This window comes from Thalia democratica, chromosome 2 (assembly GCF_965202585.1).
Source record: "Thalia democratica chromosome 2, ktThaDemo2.hap1.1, whole genome shotgun sequence".
Taxonomy (NCBI): Eukaryota; Metazoa; Chordata; class Thaliacea; order Salpida; family Salpidae; genus Thalia; species Thalia democratica.
The window spans coordinates 31,078,283-31,102,917 of record NC_139166.1 but is presented as its reverse complement, the minus strand read 5'-3'; the positions used below and the strand labels follow the sequence as shown (position 1 = coordinate 31,102,917).

General features: G+C 24.5%; 2 protein-coding genes across 3 annotated transcripts in view; one reads left to right on the top strand and one right to left on the bottom strand.

The window, feature by feature from the left end:
- LOC145828542 (fibrocystin-L-like) overlaps positions 1 to 468 on the bottom strand; it is a 43,385-nt gene extending 42,917 nt beyond the window's left edge. The window contains exon 1 of the mRNA XM_082936298.1: positions 465 to 468. Coding sequence (XP_082792424.1) covers positions 465 to 468 — 4 coding nt within the window. The remainder of the gene's footprint in view (positions 1 to 464) is intronic.
- Positions 469 to 8,959: 8,491 nt separating this feature from the next.
- LOC145849876 (androglobin-like) overlaps positions 8,960 to 24,635 on the top strand; it is a 32,191-nt gene continuing 16,515 nt past the window's right edge. Inside the window, exons 1-14 of one of the 2 annotated variants that reach the window (XM_082954970.1) lie at positions 8,960 to 9,094; positions 11,440 to 11,551; positions 12,215 to 12,352; positions 17,212 to 17,301; positions 18,495 to 18,580; positions 18,704 to 18,830; positions 19,849 to 19,988; positions 20,203 to 20,295; positions 20,604 to 20,687; positions 21,161 to 21,306; positions 21,534 to 21,581; positions 21,796 to 21,905; positions 22,408 to 22,567; positions 22,893 to 23,044. In XM_082954970.1, coding sequence (XP_082811096.1) covers positions 9,027 to 9,094; positions 11,440 to 11,551; positions 12,215 to 12,352; positions 17,212 to 17,301; positions 18,495 to 18,580; positions 18,704 to 18,830; positions 19,849 to 19,988; positions 20,203 to 20,295; positions 20,604 to 20,687; positions 21,161 to 21,306; positions 21,534 to 21,581; positions 21,796 to 21,905; positions 22,408 to 22,567; positions 22,893 to 23,044 — 1,554 coding nt within the window. In that variant the 5' untranslated portion in view covers positions 8,960 to 9,026. Of the gene's footprint in view, positions 9,095 to 11,439; positions 11,552 to 12,214; positions 12,353 to 17,211; positions 17,302 to 18,494; positions 18,581 to 18,694; positions 18,831 to 19,848; positions 19,989 to 20,202; positions 20,296 to 20,603; positions 20,688 to 21,160; positions 21,307 to 21,533; positions 21,582 to 21,795; positions 21,906 to 22,407; positions 22,568 to 22,892; positions 23,045 to 24,635 lie in introns of both variants that reach the window. The other variant, XM_082954969.1, reaches the window with a different exon arrangement.

Sequence of the window (24,635 nt, the reverse complement as noted above, 5' to 3'; positions counted from 1 at the left end):
AATATGAATAAAAAGTTATTTAACTATATAAAAAAATAAAACTTTAACGATTTCCTGCTTTAAAGTGAAAAATCATTTTATTAGAGTTTTACTAAAGACGTATCATGTAAAAAATCAATAAGTTATAATCATCAGTTAAGCTTAATTTTACTTGGTATAAAATCGATAGTTTGTTTTATTTTTTGTAAAAATTAGTTTTAAACTTAAAAAAAGTTTGAAGAGTGTTTTTATGAGTTAAGCTTACAAGTTTTAAATCAGACGCTTTGTAATAGTATTTTTAAAATAAGAATGCTAAAGTATATTGATCTACTTAATAACCTTTTGATTATTTTGATTTTTAAAGTTAAACCGAGTTTAAAAAAAATAAAAATCTTGTATAAAACAAGCTTTTAAAAAACTTTTTTTAAATCTTAGTTTTAACTAAATATTAAATATTTTATACTAGTTAATTATCACCCGCTTACACATTGGTGAGAGTTTTAAATTATTATTTTAAGTTAAACAACTATTGAATAAACATCTAGCATACAATTAAACAGTAAAAAAATTACCTTTACTACATTTTATTTTACTCAAAATAAAAGCAATAGAAATAAAAAGTGTTTTATGTCTATTTTTCCAGTTAAAAACCATACTACTAGAAAATCTTTAGCTTTGCTACGCGTATTTTGGTTTGAAAACTTTGTACTTCCATAGAAGAATCGTATTTTTTTCTATATATACTGAACTTCACGTAATCTAAACAAATAACTTCATTTTTTTTACGATTTTTATACAATGGATGTACGATCTTTGAGAAGTTAATAACTGTTTACATTTCTATATTTACGTAATTCATTATAAATAAAACTTTATTACTTCAATCGTTGATACGAAAGTTTTTTATCATAAATGACTCAGGTTAAAAGTCGATCACATTGTTTATTGAACAACAAAAAACCGTGTTCAATTTACTCGGTCCTAGGACCTAGTAAACAATTAGTTTATTCAGTTATTAATAAGTTTTAAAATTAATGACTATTATTTTTGAGACCAATTATTTGATTAATTTATTTTAAAAATACTATTTTTTAAGTTACAAAGTCACGATCAAGCTTTTATTATGAGTAGCAAAAATTTGATTATAATTTTTAAGTAATTTTTAAGTAATTTTTAAGTTTAGATTCTAGTATTCAAAAGTAATTTTTATAGTTTATTTAGAACTAAACTCAGTGCTACAAAATGTTTGAAATAATTTAAGCTTTATATTCACAGCATATTTCAGTAAAGCTTTTATTTTGTATTAGTATAAATTAGTTTTAAACAAAGCTGGTTACAAAACAACTATATAAACAAAAAGTATGTTTTATAATTTATTTCAATTTTCCGATAGGTTCTTTTAAATTTGGTTTTTAATAACTAAACCATCGCAATTTTTTTTTGTAATTTCTAGCTTTATTTACCTAAGAATACTATGAAAAGCTGATTGAAAAGTTTTCGAAAAGGTCAACAGAACATATTTAGAACTCTAATTAAAAAAGCAGTATAATATTTTATTTTAAAAGTAAACTTACTGTAAAAAACATTGAAGTTTTTATAAACAAAAAAAAAGAATTTTTACTTAGTTTTTTTTTTTCTTATCAATTTACAAAAAAGTTTCAAGAATTTTAAAGTTATTAATAAGCTATAGAAATGCTGTTGGGTAAGTAAAGTTATTTTTTAAACTTTACTACAGAACCTACCATTCAGGTACGCTTTTTGAAGACAGTGCAAAAATGCTTTCCGAAACGGCAATGCGTACCCAAGAAATTTTGGTCTTTAATTACATACATTAAACCTAATACATATTGAAAAAACATGTTAAAAGCCACTAAAATATACAAATAACTATCAGACCAAAACAAACCCAAAACAAAACATATTTTTTGAAAGTGTTTGAACTCTAGATTATTTTTTTATGTTCTATTTATATGGATGTCATTATTTAATTATATATTTAAAATTGTACTCAAATTACGAAGTTTTTTAATCTATTTTTATTTTTTATACATTTAAAAATTACATAGTATATCAGTTATAAATTTAAAATAAATAAACATATATGAAAACATTTATTAATATGTTTTCATAAAAAAAGCTAATTTAGGGTTATAAAACCTTACTCCTGCTTACCTACTACTTAGCAATGTTTTTCATTTTAATTGGTTGTTTTTGTAGAAAGCGCGAAACTAAATGATAAAATTTTGTGGTGCTCTTAGATTTAAATATTTCGTAAAGAACTTGATAGCAACATAAATTGTCTACTTAACCTATACAACAACTTGCACAAACATGTTTTTAAAAGTATCTGGTTCTAAATAAACTTCAATAGTAACGTTCTTTATTTTCATTATTATCACATTTTAAATTTTTTACATTTATGCTTAACTTATGATTTATGTAAATGTCAATTGAACTGTTCATTACTTTTGTTTATCAAAACATTTATTTAGATTTTTATTCGCTTTGTACATTTATGTTTTTATTTGAGGTATGTAAATGTTAATTGCACGTTCATTACTTTTGATTATCTAGGTTTTGTATGAAATTAACCTGTAATATTTTTTATTCCTATGTTTTAATTTACATTTGAACTGTTGGTTATTTTCGTCTAAAATGTAACACGTTTGCCTTAAATATTAAATTAAGTAAACAATTTGTAAGCTCGTAACTTTTTTCTGGATCGTACAGTTATAATTTAATTAAACTTGTGCAGTATAAAGCATTTCATAGTAAAGTAGTTTTATGTTATTACTTTTAGGCTTGTTTTTTCATTTGAAAGTAAAAAAAAATTGAATTTTGAACACAGTGTTTCTCAGCTTAAAAAGTGCGTACCAAACCGGCATTTCGCACTCAAAAAACGCGTACCTAAATGACAGGTTACTGTTTATACTATGCTGGTCCATATATTGTCAAATGTAAAATAAAAGACCATTATGTTTTCAAATGTTATAATAAAGATTCGCAGACAATCTTCATAACAAAATTTTGATACATTTTTTTATAAAGTGCTTTTAGTAATAAGTTATTAGATTTCTTTGAATAAAAGTTTCGGTATACAAATTAAAGTGGTTTACGACATTTGTTTAATTATTTTTTGTTTATTCCGTATTTTAATGAATATTGACTAAATATTAAAATTAGTTAGTTTGATCTAAAATAAGTTTAATCCACGAATATTTACAGATTGAAAAAAGCTGCAAGAAAATATTTTTGTAGACTTTATTATATACATAAACAAGTTTAAAATATAAGTACCTCGTTTTAAAACTGACAGATTGGTTTTGAAAGAAAGCATTTAGTTAAAATATGTCTTCTTCATTTATAATTTAGTAACTTATCATTAAAAACAGTTTAAGATGTTTTCTGTATAGATTCTGTATCTAAATTTTATTGTTTTATTTATCTACCAGGTTAATATATTAATTATCTAGAAAATATAAAAAGTTAAAAGGGAAATTTTGTATCGTTAATTAGATAGAATTTGAAAAAAAATTTCAAAAAATTGTTTAATTTGTAGTATCTGGAGAAATCTATTTGGTTTAATAAAACTATAATTTAAAACTTTATCTTTAAAGTTAAGTAGTAACCAAATATGTCAAAAGAATATTTGTAAGATATGAAATAGTAATATTTTAAAATACAACAATAAAAGGTTTTAAGAGTTTGATAAAAATGTTTTTAGATTTATGTATATTTGTGTATATTCTAAAACCTTATAAAAAAAAAATAGAAAACTTTTTTATACGAGAAATTGCTCAAAAATTTTCGGTTCAAAGACCTGGGTATACAAAAAGACCTCTCGGTCATCAAGTTGCATACCCAACTTTAATCAAAATTATAACAAGCTAAAACATGAAAAAAAACTTAACTTTTAAAATTAAACTCTAAAACGAAAAACCCTATGAAAAATGAGACTATTAAACTTTACAACATTAAATATTTTCCTAAACAAAGATATCCAAAAAAAGTGTTTTATATAATAGCATCTAACACCAAACACTTATGAAATATAAATCTCTGTTTTAAAAGGTGAACTTTTAATCTAAAAAATTTTAATTTAAGATTTTTCAATAATATTAGCAAATAATTTAATCTTTTTATACATTTTTGTGATTTACAAAAAATTAAACAAATAAAATTAACTTTAAGTTAGTTTTGAAAAGTATGTTTAAGAATTTGGATTCTACTATGAACTTATTTTATCTCATCAAACATAAGTAATAATAAAATAAAGCTATGACATTAAAAAATATAAAAATCAAAATAAAGCTGCAATATTAAAAATTATATGTATAGTAAAATGAAGCTGTATTTGAAAAAAATACTTTGCTTAAACCAAATAAAAAGAATAAAATAAATATATCCTTTTTATTAAAACTAACAGTTTTTAGAGTGTTAGTGAATAGTTTACAGTAAATAGATATCTAAATATAAGAGTTTAACTAAACCAAAATAACAATGTAAACAAGCAAAAAAAAAAACACTTAAAATAGTAAATCAGTTTTCTTTGCTAAAAATAAAATAAAAAACAGAAATAATCATAAAAAATGTCAACCTATTACTAATTTCAAATGTTATCAGTAATCTTTATTTAAATACTCAACTTTTGTTTTGCCAATATAATTGCTTTATTAGGACAAGTTTAAAACAAATGCTATATATATAAAAACACACAAATTAAATTTATCGAATTTAATGAGGTGCAACCTCAGTGTGTTGAATAATTATATAAATAAATAAAAAAGCTCAAATATAACTTAAGTTAGTATTTATTTCTTCAAAACTTAAAAAGAAACGTACGACCCTATATACTTTAAAAAAACTGAATAAAACTAGCAAAGAAAAAAAAAAAAATTTTTAATAGGGTTTAACTTTTAAAAACAATAAAGAGTAAATGATACTCAAAAGCATGAAATTAAAAAAAAAAACAGATATAAATAATAGTTTTCGAACACAATAACAATTAAAAAAACATGTATGTAAGTTATAATTATTTAATTTGATTTAATTTATACAGTACCTAGAGTATTTTTGTAAATATCAATCATAACATAAAAACAAAAAGTTTTGTTGACTGACCAATTTAGTCAGAATATTATCATTAGAAAAATGTAGACTGTCTGTGATTGACTAAAAAGTTAATTAAAACTTTGAATTTAAAATCGTAGAAACATATATATTTTATAGGTTTTTTTTTAACTAGTAAACTTTTAGAAGACTATGATATTAATGTTTATTTAAGTCCCTTAAGTAGATAAAAATACTATAGTTTATAATGTTTCTTTTAATTTCAAATTATTTAATCAGATAAAAGTGTTGATTAAAAGTTATTTATTTAGAGAAAAGTTAAAAATAGTTAGTAGTTACTTGAATATTTATAAGTTTTCACTTTAATGTTTTATGATCAGTAGTTTATTTGTTAAAACCTTTAAATACTATTCTTGTAAGTTGACAAATTTTAAATTTTCAAAAAAATTTTTTAATCAAAAGTATAAGGCTAATATCAAACTGTGAATATCATTGTGTTTTGTAACTATCCTATAAAGGGGGACGGATAAAATATGCACAAAGACACTTTTGTACGAAGAGTCATTTTTGCACCAAAGATAATTTTTGCACGAGAGTAAAAAAATATGTCGACCAATGGTAAGGGTTAGGGGTAACAGAGGTAGTTGAAAAAAGAAAAAAATATTTATTCAAAAAAGAGGAAGAAGATAATAAAAGTTATCGACCAAGGGTAAGAGTGATAGTAAAAAAGAGTTAATAAAAAAGCAAGTTCAGCCCGTGCATAAGTATCTTCGTGCAAAAGTGTCCCTTTGTGCATATTTGACATCTACCCTTTATAAATGGTATTAAAAATTCAAAATAATTACTCTAAAGTTTTGTTACGTTTTTTGATCACAAAATAAATAATTGACACTCATAAGTCTCAAGAATTGTTTAACGACCTGATGTATAAAAGACCTCTCAGACTGAGAGAGTCTCAGTCATAGATCTACAAAACACATATTTACATTACTATTTTGAGCTTACTAATAAAACAAAATCTTTTATACTAATAAAATACTTAGACTAAACTAAAGAAAAAATTATAACTCTTCTTTTTTACTAAAAGTCTAAGTTATGGCAAAAAAATTATACAAATTTCTACAAACTAGATTGGACCAAAATCTAAAGCTTTAAGAAACCGGTCAACATACCAATTTATGAATATTCTCTGAGTCAAGGTAACTATCAAAATACTTCAGAAGTTTATTTAAACTCATTAGTATATTTCGGTCGGTAGTGTTGAACCTTTTCCAAGCAGTATTAAACTAAAAGTTTAACTAGTACAAAACACAATAGCGCACTATAATTACAAATGTATACTTAATATTTTAACCCGCGCACAGATCTGACTCATACAATTCTCACCCGATCAAAACCCATCCGAAACTTTTTTACTTTTTTTTAATTTGTTATATTCTTTTTACTTTTTTTTTTTGCTATCACTGTTACCTCTAAGGCCCTAACCCTTACCCTCGGTCGGTATTTTTTTTCTTATTGTTTTATATTTTTCAATTCTTTTGATGTTTTTTGTTTTTATTTTTCTTTTATTTAATTTATATACTATCACTGTTACCCCTAACCCTTACCCTTAGTCGGTAATTTTATTTTTCAATTTATTTTTTTTATATTACTTTTTACTAGCATTGATACACCTACCTTAACCCTTACTCTTGGTCGGTAAGCGGTTCTCAGAATTGATCGGGTTTGATTATGATCGGAACTTGATTTGGGAGGGAGTTGTGCGTCGGTTGGAATTGAGCATGTCCTATTTAAAAGTAATCCTCGAAATATTCTTTATTTTAAAAGCGTTACAACAACGAAGCTTTTAAAATAAGTCAAATTTTGAAGTTTATAAACAATACGGCACATTTTGTTTAATCTGAAATAAATTTATTTAAAAAGATTTCAAGATTTTATTCAGTTAAATTTAGTTTGAATTATAGCTTAATATGTTTAAAACAAACATTCATTAAGTTAAGTATTTTATTTGAATAGAAAAAGCTTTTATTATAACTTGCTTAAAATTGACTTATCAGTTTTACTTCTGAACTTCTACTTGTTTTGATCAAATCTGTACACCCTTTTTTTAAAACCTTTTTAAGTAGGTGTGGTGGAATAAGCTGCAAATATAAGACGCTTCTGATTAGCTAATATTTTATTTATTTTTATTTCAAGGTTCAATTCATTTTTTAAACATTTGGATAAGGTGGGTTAAGAATAAGGGTATATATGCTTTAAATATATCGCTGTATTATCACTTCACCTCATTTGCATAATGTTATGAACTAAATAAATTTCAAAACCTTACAACTGCAGCTGACCTGGTGTGCTGTTGTCTACTTTGAATATTTAAAAAAAGGCCATATTACTTTACTACATTACTATGACAACAGAAGTATTTAAAATGAATTAAATCTCGGTTGCACTTTTGTTAAAATAATAAAAAAATTAATTTTCAATTCGTCAAAAAATTTTGCACACATTTTGAAATTATATCAAACTAAGTTTTCTTTAAATTAAAGCATTTTTATTGATACACTAAACTATAACTTTATGTTGTAAGTAGAATTTAGTTTTGTTTTACACCAATCAGATAAGTTGAGAGAAATTTTAAGAAAAATTTAATCTTTCAGTATATATATTTAAAGTGTCAGTTTCTAAACTTATCTTAGTTTTACTTTGTAATTTTTCTAGTATTGTTTTTTATAATTGCCAAAGTGCTACTTTAACTTATCTGAAACTTATCAAGTCTTAGTTTAAACAATTTTTTTAATTATTCGTTTTTGTATAATTGATTGTGTTTTTTTATGTTACTTGATTAATAGTAATTTATCAAAAAAATTTTAATTGGTTATAAAATTTAATGTTTTAAATCCGATTGCTAGCATAAATAAGCTTATAATTTTATTTGCAATTTTATTTCTGTTTTAAAGTTAATTTAATTTTAATAAGTCATTAATGTTAAATAATTTTTATGCTTAAACTTGATATTTTTTTAAATTTAAATTAGTTTAGTTTTTTCGACTTATTAGAAACAAATTGCATAGATAAAAGTTTTATATCTAGATTTTATCTATTTTATTGTTTGTACATTTGTTCTTTAATTAATTTTATAAGCTATGCGTTATTATTTTAAGTATTAAGTGAAATGTTTTGTTGTTTAATAAAAAAAAATATTTGTGTTGATAAGTAAAGCTTAATATATTTAATTTTTGTATGTTTATTAGTTTTGCCTATATATTTTTTAAACTTTGTGTTTTTAGTTTAATTTTTGTTTTGTGTTTTTAATAGCCCTTATTGCATTGAAAGTGTCAAATAAATTGATGAAAGCTTTGTAAAAGATAGTTTGGTTTATACTTCATTATACAGTTATTTATGAGCTATATTATAACCTTTCAGATTTGATATTTTAAACTGTATAACTGTCTGAAATAGTAGTAAATCGGCTTTTGTTCTGACCCTGGATACGGCTTACTTGTTTTCCTAATATCTAGATTAGTTATAAAATAATTTAGAGTTTTAGTTTTTATAATTTTCAAAATATTACTTAAAATTAGCATATATTTCTTTTATACAAAGAGCTGATAAGTAGAAAAGTAAGATGTGTTTTTATTTGGACTAAAATTGTACTACCTGTTGCTTTTTTAAAGATTAAAAAAAGTTGACCAATAACTATTAACCAAAAAGTTTTGCTTTTTACTTAGTATTTTGAACTTTATACTTAATTCTTAGTCTATTATAATAACTTTACTATGTTAACTATAAAAGTTTTTAAGTTTAGTTTTGTACAATAATTTTTATTTTTTCATAAAAAACACAAAACTTTTAAAACAAAATTAACCTTTATTGTTACTTTTAAACATAAGTTATACTTAAATTGAAATAGTTTATTTAGTTTTATCAAAAATTATGTACAAAAAAAATGTTTTAAAATTCTAATTTAACACCAAAGAACTATGTCAAGAGCTAGTAAAAAGGGTCATCGCAGTGGATCAAGTGGAAGATTTGATAAAGACAGTTCTTCGTAAGTCTGTTATATTATAAAAAAAAACTCATAACATATATTCTTTAAAATATTTTCAGTAATATAAAGTTTAAATAGAGTGTAAAAACATATTAGTGTGCAAGGTATAATTTAGATTGAAATATACTTTTGTGAAAACATAAAGTTAATTATTTTTGTAGCAAATCTTTTTAACTGCTCTCTAAATTTTGTTTTCAGTAAAAAAGTAGTATAGTCATTCCATTAAAGTTTTAAACTCTCGCTAAAATGACTTTTATATATTCATTTTATAATACAATCCTTTTTATAATGGTTAAGTTTATTGTTTATTTATTATATTTAACATTTAGCATTCTAGCTACCCTATTTTACAAACTTTAAACAATCGTTATTAAAAATCTAAAAACTTAATAGAGTTTTGCAATAACTAAGATCAAAATAAAAGTTACATGTATCTGAATCTTTTAAAGCTCAACAAAATTTTCTAGATTTTTATATACTTTTGACTAATTTAATGTTTAATTTAATTTAAAACATCATATTATATTTTATACAGTATTTTTTATGAGCACAGCTTATTAAAAGTATTTATTAATTAAATATTTTGAAAATATTTGTTTAAAAGTTTATTACTTTAAAAAAAGAAAAACTATTTTAAATTTTCAGTAAATTAAAGTTTACACTATGTTATTCAGAAATCTTTAATCCAAAGGCTTGTAGAGAAAAAACAACCCTTGCTTCAGAAAATTTAAAACAGAAACCATTCTAACAAACAGCTAAACTTAGTTTGTAAACAAAAATATTTTTAAAGTATAACTTATAAAGTAGCTATTTTTGTAGCTGTATCAGTAGAATTTAGTGATAAATCAGATGAAACAGTCTGGAAGGTTTTCTAAAAGAGATTCTAAATTGTTTAAGTTTGCAAAGTTTTATTATTATTTTTATCTATAATAAAAACATCTACAATATTCTAATCTAAAACTACTAAAGCTAAAATAAATATTAAATATATTAATTATTAAACATTTGTTCAACTTTAAAGTAATATAAAATACTTAACAACTTGATGATTTTAGAATTTTTACTTCTACTTATTTTTTTTCTTTTACACTGATTCAATCTTTTATTTACTTAAAATACTTACTACATTATAATAAACTAATATTCATATATTAGGTAAAACAATTTTCTATTGTAACAAATAGATTATAAGTTAGTAAGGTTTTTAAATAATAGTAACTTGTTTAAAAATGTATTATAAAGCCATGTTTTTTTGAAAAATGGTACTAAAAAAAAGCTATTTAAAAGCAAACTTACAATATTTGAGTCATTTAAAACAGCAGTAATATATTTTTAAAAACTAACTAGGAGTACAATTTAAAATATTTGTAATAAAAAGCTCAATAATACATGATTTGTACTATACGTTTTGAAGCTGTGCACCTCACAAGCTGGATCTGTCAGCTGTAAAATGACCTCTACTCCTAAAATAAAAAAAAAAAAAACTTTTTTGTGCTGTTTTTATTAACTAGTTTTGCCACTTAAACATTATACTGTTCTATTAAAAGTAACTTTGATGTTTCTTTTAATTTTGTGAAATTTTAGCATAAACTAAAATATGTGCTTAAAAAAGTATAAATATAGTTTATTTTTAAAAATGGTTAAATATAATCAATTTAAAAACTTAGTACAGCTTGCTAGTACCTAGTAATTTTGAGCTTTTATTATTACAAACCAATTTTTATTGTTAAAAAAAAGTTTTTTAGAACTTCTTCACTTTCAATTTTTAGTTTCATTATAGATACACTGAATAAAAAATGTTATAAAATAACGTAAATATTAAACTGTAGTTTTATTGGTAACTGTTTTTTAAATAAGTTATTTGAAAATAAGTGTACTTTCTAATGTTCTTAAAGGTCGTTTCGTGTTAATTTTTACAAAATTCATAAAAGTAAAAATAAAAATTATGCTTGTAAAAGACTAATGTTTATTTTAAGAAATAAATTCGTATAAACACACCATTAAAGTTTTAAAAGTTAGCCTCATGGATTTAGAAATAGTTATTACAAAATTTAAATTAATTAAATGTCATAAAAAGCAGATAAGTCAGTCATTTCTATCATGTTTGATTTAATTTCTTATTTTTATAGAGTGAAGTGTTAAAGTATACATAAAGTTAAATCATACATGACTTTGATTTTAGAAGGTCTATAGTTTTTTTCTTGTTCAATAAACATAAACAGTTTAATTTGCATGAAGTAAAGTAAAAAATTATAAAAAGCTTATTGTAATTATGTATTTATTGTATGTATAATGATGTGATTATGTATTTTAATTTTTTGTAATGTAATTTTCTACCCAAACAGCAATTTTGCACTCACTTCCAACAGAACAAACTCAGTATCAGCACCTTTCAAAGGTAAATTGTACACTTTGTGGCCAGAGTTCAATGAAAATGATATAAATGCTGAAAAATGGGTGAGTTAAGCTTTTGAATAAGTTGTATAGTGGTTTAAAACTTCAATTGATAGCCTCACCATCTTTATAACTTAATGTATGTTTTTTTTACATATTTACATACGTTTGTATAAAAACTGGCTTGTAGTTTATACTTTAAGCTTTCATATAAAAGCCAATGTTTCTTTTTGTAAAAAAAAATGTTGGACCTCCTTATCCCCCTAAAAAGTTGTTGAAGATTTGCTATTTGTTTCAACAACTAAGATTTAAAGTTGACTAGCCCTTAATTATAACTTAAATATTTGAGATCTAATAGTAAAGAAGTTATTAAGTTGTTTAAGTCATCAGAATTTTAACTGCTATAATTACCAAAAATTTAAACAAACTTAATTGCTAGCTCTATATTACTGTATTTGAATGTAATATTTTTTTGTTTTGCATAGTAGTATTCTATGCTGATCAAACTTACCTAAAATAAATAAAATACATTGTTTAGGTCTTTGATAACAAATTTTTCTTTATCGGACTATTTACCAAGCAAGTCAACAACTTTGTTTAACATTATTTTCTCTCTAGATTAGTTTTAAAAGTTTATATTGTAATAAGTAAACTGGTTTTAAATTAAATATTTAAATAAACAATTTTAATTACACAGTACAACTTTGAAGTAAATAAAATGTTTAGGAAGCAACTATTAAAGTAGACAAGCGGGGAAAGAGTCCAAGTACTCCTGCAGGATACCAACAATGTTTTGATGATCCAGAAGGAAAAGTTGAAATGCCATCTAACATGCAGGTCAACTCTTGGTCTAGAATTCCACAGGTTGAAATTAGTTTTGCGTGTTTGTTGTAAATTTGTATTTAAGTTTAGTAAAACAATTTTAAGGTTTTTTTTTGTTGTGCACAGAAAGCTTGTAATGTTTTGCATATTAAAATGAAAAATTAAGGGCATAGGGGGGGTAAACACCCTTTTTTGGTATTTGATCTTATTTTATATAGTTTTTACTAAGCTACAGTATGATTTTTACAGATTTAAAAAATTCAAAATAGTTTTTGAGATATAGCCGGTCAAAGTCGGAGGCAACAATAGGTTCTTTATGGGAGGCGCAAACTAAAACGGCAAAAATAGACTACTTCAGTAAAAAACTAAAAAACATTTTTTTTTTAGTTTTTTTGTTATAAAATTTTTATTTTTTAATTTTTTAAAAATCTGTTCCGACAGAATTTTCTATATATTGCAAGGAACATTTCCTGAAAATTTGAGGTAGTTATCTCAAAAAACGTAGGAGAAGATAGATTTTTAGTAATTTCTAGTTATTTGCCGTTTTAGTTTGTGCCTACCATAAGGATCCTATTGTTGCCTCCGACTTTGACCGGCTATATCTCAAAAATTATTTTGAATTTTTAAAGTTTGTAAAAAGCATCTTGTAGCTTAGTAAAAACTATATAAAATAAGATCAAAAACCAAAAAAGGGTGTTTACCCCCCTATACCCTAAATGTATCTAATGTTTAGTTAAAGTTCTAGTTAATAAAATTTTTATATATAAACTTTAACAATCTAAGTGTACAGTAGGATTTCCTAAACTTATTTCATAATTCTCCTTTTTTTAATCATAAAAAATGATTGTCTGTTCATTAAGGGTGCAGGACTATCCAAATTCAGACAATTCAAATTTTTACAATTTAAGTTCCTAAAAAGAATGTTAAAGGGTCAAAAATCAAAAGTTGTGTATAATTGAAAAAAAAAACATATGTAGGTCTTATTTGTGGGAACAGGTCAGATATGCACAAAGACACTTTTGCACTGAAGGTCATTTTGCACAAGAGTAAAAAAAGATAAAAATCATTATAAAAAAAAAACAAGAAAAAAAAAGTTACCCACCTAGGATAAGGTTTAGGGGTACAGTGATAGTAAAAATGCTGATAAAAAATAACTAATTCAGGTATGCCACTTGGTCAGGAAAAGTCAGGAAATCAGGAAAAGTCAGAAAAAATTTAAAAAAATGACAAAAGTCAGGAAAAGTCAGGAAATTTGATAAAAATTAAAAAAAAAATCAGATTTTGTCAGTTAAAATTTACTAAATTCCTTGTTTTCCAAAGCCTTCAAATGGTAAAAATTAATTAAAAGTCCATTAAAGTCAGAAAAAATTCCAAAATTTTCCTAGAAATTTACAAATATATTTAATTTTATTTCCAATGCCTTCATCTGGTATAAATTAGTAAAATATCCTTTACAAAAGTGCAAAAATTTTCTATTAACATATTGAACAAGTACCCTACTTGAACAAGCAGATTTTGTAAGCTTTTTAGTATTGATGATCTGTAGCAAGGACACTTCCATAGTGAAACTGATATATACACAAAAGTTTATCTAGCATAATTTTAGAATCAAAGTGTTTTTTGTTTAAGTAAATAATTTCTTTATTCTATTTAGTTCTTTATGACTAAGTTGTTAGTTTAGTATTTTATGTAACAAGTTAATGTGTATACTTTAATTCTTTATAGTTTTTTCAAAGTTGTTTAAATTTTAAAATAAGTTATAAGAGAGGTATATGCCAAGATTAAGTTTACTTATTATTTGTATTTTTTTGTATAGTAACTTGAGTTTTTAAAGTAAATTAGAGTATATTTATTTGTTACAAATTTTATACTAAATGATAAGAGGAAATATTTTATAAATGAAAGTAAAAATAAATGAGTGCTAAAAGAAAAGAAATGAAGCCAATAAGTTGTGGCTTGATTTAGAGAAAAGATTCTCTTCAATTAGTGTAGGGGAAGCAGATGAGAGCGATTTAAATAAAATGAGGCAAATGATTTTAACTGCCAAATAAAGGAAACCATATCTTTATTAGATGAATAGGTTGAAGAGTTAAGAAAAAAAACGAAGAAAATAAATTTTCCTACAAACATTAAAAAAAACAGTATTTGATTAAATTCCTTATTATTTTAATGTTTTAACTGTAAAAGTTCGTTATTGTTTCAAGGTTGAGTTGTGAAAGTTCCTTATTGATTAAAGGTTTTAATTGTAAAAGTTCCTTATATGTTGTATTGTATATTTAGATACATTTATGCTAGGAAATGCTAAAAAAATGTGTCTTTTTTCAGACAAGCTGTGTTTATAAGGTAATAATACAAGTACTTTTCTGATAGAGCTGTTTATTACAAACATCAATCATACACAGATGGTTTAAGTGATGTACTGGAAGTTTGATGATACAATTCAGCAAAAAACTGTTGTTTTTAACGTGTATTAAAATAATATTGAAAGCTTTATATAGTTTCAAGTGTTATATTATGTATTTTAGAATAAGTTTAATTTAAGAGTTTGATTTAGAAAAGTCAGGAAAATTTTGGTAAAAAGTCAGGAAATTTTTCTCAGCTTGATCAGTGGCAACCATGCTAATTAAAATTTTTACTAAAATAAAACAAGAAAATTAAATAAATATAAACAAATTAAAAAAAAAAATTATATAATAAGAAAAAAAAAAGTTAGTAGAAAAAAAAATCAACCAGTGTAAAAGTGTCTTTATGCAAAAAGACCCCTTGTGCAAAAGCATCTTTATTCAAAAGTGACCCTTCGTGCATATTTGATCCTACCCCTTATTTATGTCTACAAGCCATTTTTCTTTTTCGCAAAACTTTTAATGCTTTTGAGATATAGCTAACAAGTCTTAAAAAATAGTAAATTTTAGTAATTTTTGAATATCTCAAGTAATATATAAAGTTTAGCAAAAAGAAAAAAAAAAAGCTTGTAGATATTTATAAGACCTACATATGTATTTAAAAAAATATACTTTACATATAGAGACATGGTCTTGGAAATATTTTTTAGAATTTGAATTTTCATGTAACTCTTCATTACAAACTTTAGAATTTCCTATCAATTAATCCTCAGAACTTTTTTTTTATATTATAAATCCCAGAATATTTATTATAAGTTAGTTGTTGCGGCCTTACTAGTTATTGCTCCTCACTACTATTTTCACTGATATCCTCTTTACTTAATATCCTTATCTTTTTCATTAATAAACAAATAAGTAATTAAAAAACATAACATCTGTAGTTTATAAGAAAATAAACCTTGCATAAATATTATACTGATAAAATAAAAAAGTTATTTCTAAAAAATCCACTTGAAATAATTACTTTTTAAATTAAAGGTAAAAGTTAACAATAAATCCTATAAAATTCCATATAATTGGTTTGAATAAATTCAAACAGGCTTAAAATAATGTAATAACCACTAAAGTGTTTTGTGATTTTTAGCAAAACCTTTGTCTCAGTCTATCTAGTAATTGTGGTCTGATATCCAATTGGTTTGGTAAAATCTTGTTGTTAGCAAGTTTTGAGTTTGTCCCAAGGCACAAGGAATTTGAGGCTTTGGTTCTGATGACTTTTGCTACACTGCTCTCTTAAATAAATAAAAACACGAAAACATATCAGCTATATGTACAAGTAAATCTAATTGCTTGCTGACAAAGAACTTGAAAGTACTTCAAGCAATAATAATCAGTGTAAAATATAAGCTTTGTTGATTTTTTTTTTGAAGTATAATAATTTTATATTTATAGCATTTAAATTAAAGTCAAAAAAATCACAAATAGTAATTGACATACTTAAAGAACGATTTATAAGCTTAATTTTAATATTTTTACTGTGTATATACAGTAAGCAATTTAATAACTAATGATAAACATTACAAATATACATAGAAATCGTTTTACATAGAGTATCAATTTACAACGTACTAATTGATAAAGTTAACTATTTTTTTTTTGTGATTTTTCTATGGCATCTATAATTAGAAAAAAAAACAAATGATAGATTTGAAAAATCTACAGTTTCTTACTAAGATAGTTTTTAATTTAAGGTTTATATCCGAAATGTTTTGGTTTTTATTTTAATTTCATTTAAATTTAATTTAACATACAGAAATTTTGTTATAATATATTAAAAATCTTCTAGCTTTTACAAATTAATTTTATACACAGTTTTTAATTACTACGTCATAGTATACTTTTTCACTATTTTTTTAGTTAGTTGCATAAATGTGTTTTAGTTCTATTAATTTATTGATCGTTTGTTGAGGACTGAATATCACAGTTTAAATATACTTAAATATAAATGAATAACTCATAATAGTATAAAAGGTATAAATTAGAATGGTTCTATGACATGTTTGTTACAGTAAAAGCAAAATAAAATCAATTGAAGTGTTAATAAAAACCAAAGCATCAGTATAATAATAATTTTGCGACTAATGGTTATACTATACTATAGTTTTGGCTGCTTAATATTTTTTTATGTTAATGTAAATCTTTCCCATCACACTAAATTTGTATTATTTTTATACACAAAACTTTTTATCATACAGTTACTAAGTAATTGGCAATTTGCTATGTTAGACTTACAACAATTTTGTCTTGCATAATTACTATCTTATAAACAACCTATATATACTTTTGTTGCCTTTTTATTGTTAGTTATAGGATAATTATCTTCACTATTATTACTTATATATTTCTTATAAAATGTTTTCGTTATGTTCTAAGAGCTTGTTTCGTTTCTTTTCTTAGATAACATAATTAACAAGCAATACTTTTAAACATTCGATTTAAAATTATTTACTATTTGTTTTTCAAATAACTAAGCACCTTTTAATTTTGACAAAATTCTTACAGGAATTAAACCCTCCTAAAACATTCGTAGTTGTGGAAAATGAAGAAGATTTCGATATCATTAACTACAGCAAACATTTGTGTTGCTACCCTGTTAGTATTTCAAATTTTTATTTTAAAACTGTTTTACATGTTTTTCTATAAAAACGTGCACTATGTTATTCATAACAAAAAAAAAAAGATATGTACAATGTATTAACAAGAATGTATCTATTTAAAAAATAAGACTTGAATTCTGGTCCAAGTGTTTTTGAATTTATAAACTTTTTAAGACTCGTAAAAATTTGCTAAAATAATTTTTGACAAATATAGAATACCAAACAAAAATTACAACTTAGTAAATGAAAATATTATTTTTGTAAAATAGAATAAACAGTATTATATAGTTAATTAAATAATAATAATTTAGTTAAAAGTTGTTATGATGATTGTTTAAAAAAAAAATGCAATAAAGTCATAGATTTAATACAATTTTCCTGAAAATGAAATTTTTTCTTATATATAAAACTGATTTACGTGTACTCAGTATTTCTACAAAAGCATTTTTTGTGTAATAAACAATATATATATATATATATATATATATTAAAGGTTTTATACAAAGTTCTGATCGATAGTGCTCGACAAATCAAATTGGAGCTTAATATTTATTTAATTATATAAAAACTATAATTCAAACAGCTGTTTCACACATTGAAATGTAAAATTTCATGTGATCGTCAGTAAGTTACAGTTTATTATAATAGTGAACAGAAATTTCGATTTTAGAATTTTTTATAATAATTATGACGTAGTAATAGTACAGTTTATTGTACGATTAGTTGAATTTGAAATACGCTGTGAATGTTATTCTATGCTTTTTAGGAAAGTTTAAAAAGGTTATTTTGGAAAAATGTTTTAAGCCCAACAGCCTAAAAAATTTTTCTAATAGCTTAAAACATTTTTCCAAAATAACCTTTTTAAACTTTCCTAAAAAGCATAGAATAACATTCACAGCGTATTTCAAATTCAACTAATCGTACAATAAACTGTACTATTACTACGTCATAATTATTATAAAAAATTCTAAAATCGAAATTTCTGTTCACTATCATAATAAACTGTAACTTACTGACGATCACATGAAATTTTACATTTCAATGTGTGAAACAGCTGTTTGAATTATAGTTTTTATATAATTAATTAAATAAATATATATATATATATATATATACTAAAACTTAACTTGCTCAAATGTTGCCATTGTAGAGCATTATTAAAGCATCTGACGAATTAAATATTCACAGCTGCTGAGAATGATAATGAGTCAAATAACTTTGCTGTGGAACAATGAAACGCAGAAAAGAAGCAGCAACAACAGGAGTAGCTCATCGTATGTCACTTGTTCAAATTTATTTAAAAGATGCCAAAGTCTGATTCGTCTTTTATGCTTTTTAAAGCACTTTAGATTTTGTAAAACTTATATATCATAACGATAGACCTATAGTTTAAACAGACCTGAACTGGGGTTCGAAGCCAGGTGGAAGCCATGGGAGCATATTTATTCGCTGTGCAAAGCAAATAAAGGACACATTCCACTGTATAACCCCAACGGAAAGTATATATGCCGGCTGTTTTACATGGTTTAAAAAGAAAAAGCTATTTTTTCTATAACTTCCAGGGTTCGTGCGCGTCAGGCTAAATCAGTTTTTTTTTTAAGTTGAAAAACGTCAGGCTAAGTCAGTTATTTTATTTAAAAAATTGAGAATCTTAGTTTTTCTCAGTTCAAATGCTTGAAAATTTTTGATTAAAAAAAATTGAGAAATCTTTAAGATCTAATTGAGATGTGAATTTATTTCTTAATAAAGATTTAGTTATTAAAGACAAAATCAGTCAGTATTAGTAAAAATAAATGCTTATAACCTTTTGTTGAATCTTTAAAAAAAAATTACTTTTTAGATTAAAACTCTTAGCAGTTTATTCATATATTTAATTTTTTGTTTATTTAAAGTTATTAGAGATATTCACAAGACTAAAATTTAGCTTGAAGATATAAGTAGTAGAACCATATTTTACAAGTTTTATTACATGAACCCTGTATATGGGTGATAAGTGGTGGATGCAACTAAGCCCCAAAATTTGATAAAGATATGAATTCATGGAAGCAGAAATTACAATGACCAGTTAAAAATATTCAAGTTGCTGGGTAAGCGATTGAAAGATGTTGAAAAATAATTTATTTAAGTTTTTATTTTATTTAAAAGTAGTTTTGTGAATATTTTTATAGTGTTAATTTGCTAACTTGAAGCCCCCAATACCCAAAATGCCTTCTGAAGGTGATTTTTTCTACTTTGAAAAAGTGTCAGGCTAAATCGGTCTCAATCAGGCTAAATAAAAAAAATTCGCGCACGAATCCTGAACTTCACATTACTAAGTTTATAACATATAATTTGAAGCACACTAAGTTTAAGTGCTGGTTGACTTTTTAGATAAAAAAACTTGAATGCGGTTACAGTTTTACTATTATGTAATTTATTTTGTGTTAGAGTATTATTAAGAGCTTGTAGCTTGAATATTTTATTGATATTACAGCTATTTTTTACAAAATAGCTTACTCTTGATTTGCAAATCTTCAGCATTGATAACTAATTTGCGTTGAAGGGGTGCTGGAGAAAGATAACAATTGACGACACTGTCCCCTACAACGCTGATGGGCAGCTACTTTTGCCCACTAGCGGTTATAAAAATGAACTGTGGCCGATGCTGCTTACCAAAGCCTTGTTGAAAGTTGCATCTGTAAAGTTTGTTTGTTAGCACATTTTAAATAATCTAATTAAATTAATTTCGTATGTTTTATATTAGAAAAGATTTATGCCAAATGTATTATATTGATTTTATATGAAACGATAGTGTTAGTTAAATATTGTTGAAACTCGTTTTTGCAGTATCAATTCTTTTTGTAAAGATTTAAAATTTTATACATTCAGTTAATTTTGATATGAATACTTTTTACAGTTATCGACAAGGAAACAGCAATGAAATGGAATTAAATGAGTTTTCTGTCATTCATTGCTTAACAGGATGGATACCTGAAATTACACCTTTATAGTGAGTTTGAAAATTTCTTCCATGTCTTGTATTTAGTCTGCAGAATATAAAAATAAAATAAAACAAAATATGTTTATAAGCTAATTTTTTTTTGTTTAGATAGTCTTAAGCATACTTTTGCTTTTACAAGCTCTCTCACTTAAGTTTAATAAATTTTATCAAAGCTACTGTATTAATTTTTTTAAGGGCTACCAATTTTTTTAACAAGTCTCTTAAATTTATTTATTATTCAAAAGTTTTAATGTAGTTTAAAACAACTTTGTATTATCTGAACTTTTGAAATGAAAAAATACTTTGTTCTCCAACAGTCCAATACCCGAGACTTGGGAGTGTTTAAAAAACTTCTTACCAAAGTGGAACTACCCGGTTGCTCGAGTCAAGCACGAAGAAGGGTTTGTTTATTGTTTATCTATTTGTTATCCAGGAATAAAAAAAAAACAGCTACCAAACTTAAATCATTTTACCAACAGTGTATGAGATATTTACAATTTTTGACACACATGTGACATTTTCGTGAATTTTAAAGTTCACAGATGAACTGGAATAAGGGTTTTTACATGTTTTAAACCTTTTAGGTTTTTTTTTTACATTCAAATTATAGTTATTAAAATTAAGCTGTAAAATATTTCAAATTACTTTCTCTATATAGTTTATAAAATATCATACTAAACTCGACCATTTTAAAGACCAGATTGACCTCGTTCTATAATAGTCGTTTACTATTTCATTTTAAATTTTTACATTTTAGTTAGTATAGTTTAAAAGTACAGTAATTTTGAATACTAAGTATCTCCATAATAAAACTCTGTTTAAGACGCAAAGTAAAGATTACTGTAAATCAAAACTAATTGGAATACAATTGTAGAATAGAATCGGAAGAAGCAACGATAGTTGCCCAGCCACAACAGGGACTGGCAGTGAAGGAGCGTTCAGCAAGCAAAGTTAACCCGTCGCAGTTGAAAATGAAAAATAAAAAGGAAGGCGAAAGCAGCACTTCTAACATTCGAAAAGGTTGTTTTAAAAATTTTCCAAGTCCTTTAATTAGCTAAGCGTAAAAATAAACAGACATTTCTTAGTAATGATACGTGAAATTGTATAAAGTTTATTTGTCTATTTAAATGTTTTTTTTTACTGATTTTCATTTTAAAGATGAAGTTTTACGGTTTACACAAAAATAACCTTTAAGTATTATAGATATATAGTATCGTTTGATCAACAAAATAGTCTATTTTTGATAGATGCTCGACGTGAAAAAGTAAAGTCCTTTGAGCAGTCTAAAGAAATGCGTTAGTTAAATCTGACCTCTAGCTATTTGACTAATTTTAATATAATTATACTTTCGATATATAACTTAAATCTAAATTTAAAAAATAGTATCATAACAGGGTTTTTTCTTTTTTTTTAATATTTTTTACAAAATTAAGAATTAAAAGTTTTAATATAAATAAAAATAAATAAAATTTAAATTTTATTTACTTTTAAATTTGTATGTAACTGTAGAAGATACAAAGAGTGAAACTTTTGAATACACTCAGCCAGAGACCATGATATTCGCTACTTTTGATCAAAATTGTTCCAAACCACCACCCCTGTCCTGCATAAAAGATATGGTTTGTTACAAATTTTCTGTAAAAAGTAGTTGTGTTGTTGAATGTTTTTAATTTGGTGTTTTGAATTAAAAATAACTTGTTTTACTTTAGTCTAGACCATTTTAATATAGTTGTAAGGTTTTTGATCACTTTAAACAGTTGATTTGTTCGAAAAGTATTGGAAACTAGTTTTTGTTATTTTTTATTAAAGATTATATTAGTTTGAATAGAACAAAAATATTGTGATCATTATTTTACATAGTAACAGTTGTATTAGCGTTTACGAATGATAAAAAGTCAATAAACAAATGAATTAAAACGAATAACTCTAAACATTATCATCTCTAACATAGTATGTTTGTGTTTTTTAGTAATTCTATGTGCGATACAATTTTTTCTGTGATTTGTGAACTGATAAAAAAATTAAAATTGTGCTTCTTTAGTACGAAGCGGTAATTTTGAAAATTTAATGCACTAACTTGCTACGATGATTAATAAAGTAATGTTTAATGCATCACAATAGTCAGACGGCAGTGAAGTGCTAAGAAGCCAGGGGTTAGCGTCGAGCATGTACCACCCGATACTCATCAAAAAAACCAGGTCGCTGCCTCTTATGCCTCCAGTGGTCGTCCCACCCATACCTAGGTGGAAACTGATCAGGCCTCGTCCTAACAAAACTGAAGGTTTATTTTTTTAGTTTATTGTGTTTTACTTATATGTACAAATTTCATCGTTGATTTTTCATTATGTAACAAAGTCTTTGTCAATATTTTTTTACGCATGTAAGTTTGTTAGCTTAGTTTAAGATTTTATTTTGGTACATGACTCCAAATTTTTGCTGTATTTTTCTTTAGCTATGTAGTTTATCATGTGTTCAAAAAATTAGCACATGTATCTATTTAGTGTTAGAGCTTATACAAAATTGAACGAAAACAAGTTAACAGCTACACTTAAATATTTAAATACTTGTAGAAGTAGGATTTTGTCATGAAAAATTTAAACTTACAGGGGAAAAACCACCATCGAAACCAGATATGTGGCTGGAAGTTTGTTCGCCGTTTATTACTGTTCCCAACACTCATCACTCGGTGTCGCAGTTGAGAGAAGTTGACGAAGACGAACCAATTAAAGCTGTACAATCAGAAAGTCCTGTGTGCACTGTCAGTTGAATTGTTTTTGATTTATTAGAGCTGATCAATTACAAAGATTGTGAAAGTTTTATCTAAGTATCTAAGTAACAACAATATACTAAGTAAAAACAAATCAACTGCTTGCTATAATTGCACTGTAGATTATGATCTTTTTTTTACTTAGTTTAATATTTTAGTAGGTTTTTATGTCATAAAAACAACCAAAAACGCTTCTGCTTGTTTAATTTACAACAAATGAACTGCAAATGAGTGATTTTTCGTAGGTTTGCTAAAAAATTTATAAGTATTATTATTAAATGATAAAAGTTTCTGAAATGAACTAGTTTTTGCAAAATATTTTTTACCCGAACACTTATGCTTTATAGTCAGCAGCCTTCTATAAGTAATTTTTACAAACTTAGTTTTTGTGGACCACATTACTCTCATTAACGTGCCTAACAAGGCAAAACTAGTTATTTTTAAGTTTGTTATTAAATCTACAATACAGGGTTACCAAAAAACCTGGAACTTGTGAAATTAAAAAAACATGGAACTTCGAACAAAAGTCACAAAAAAACCTGAAATTTTAAACTACTTTCACATGTAAAGTAAAGTTTCGATATGATATGAAACTCTATCATAAAGATTATTAAAAAAAATACATGGTTTAATTTTTTTCATTAAAATACACATTTAAAGTAGCTTAAAAGTATATTTATAATATTTAAGACAGTTTTTTAACTTAAGTTTAATTTTATACTAAAAATGAACCAAATAACTTGGTATTTAAAAACCTAAAAGAAATTCAGATAACTCGAAAGAAATTACCAAAAACATTTGGCAACCCAGTATAATAAAGTTATTAATGGCATAGGCCTTGATTTTTACAAGATGGTCTTATTTTATAGAGTTTTGTCTGAGCTATCAGACATATATAACTGCTTGAAAAAATTCAAAGTATTTTTTGAGATATAAGCGATCAAAGTCGGTGACGTCAATAGGGTTCCTTATGGAAGGCGCTAACCAAAAACGCGAAAAAAGACCATTTGACTTAAAATCGATCTCCTCCTTCATTTTTTAACCAAATTTCTTCAAATTTTCACAAAAAATCTATTATTAAATTTTAAAATGATTGATTGCAGGATTTTTTAAAGTTTTGAAAAAAAAACCAATTATTTTTTTTTGTTTTTTTAAACTAAAATTTTTATTTTTATTTTAATATCTAATAAACTATTAGAACGTTTGCAGATTTTAATAAAATTAGATCTAAAGTCTTTTAGTATAATGTTTTAGGTTGTTTAAATCAGGTAAAGAGAAGCAATGAATTTTATAGAAATCGCTTCAGATCACAAAATCTAATTTAGTTGTTTACAAACACTGCCCATTTTCTCTCTATATTAATTACCTATAGACAAAGCTTTCGCATATATACATGCTGTAGTATAAAATCTTATTTAATTGCTTAACAGCTATAATTAAAGAAAATTAGTTATAACTTGAGTACCGAATACCTCTGCTCTATAGGCTTTATCCGGTCTGCGGACTGTAATTAGCCCACCCTATATAAAAAATATGATTTCTAAAGCAAAATATACTTACAAACAATACATTTAAAAAAACG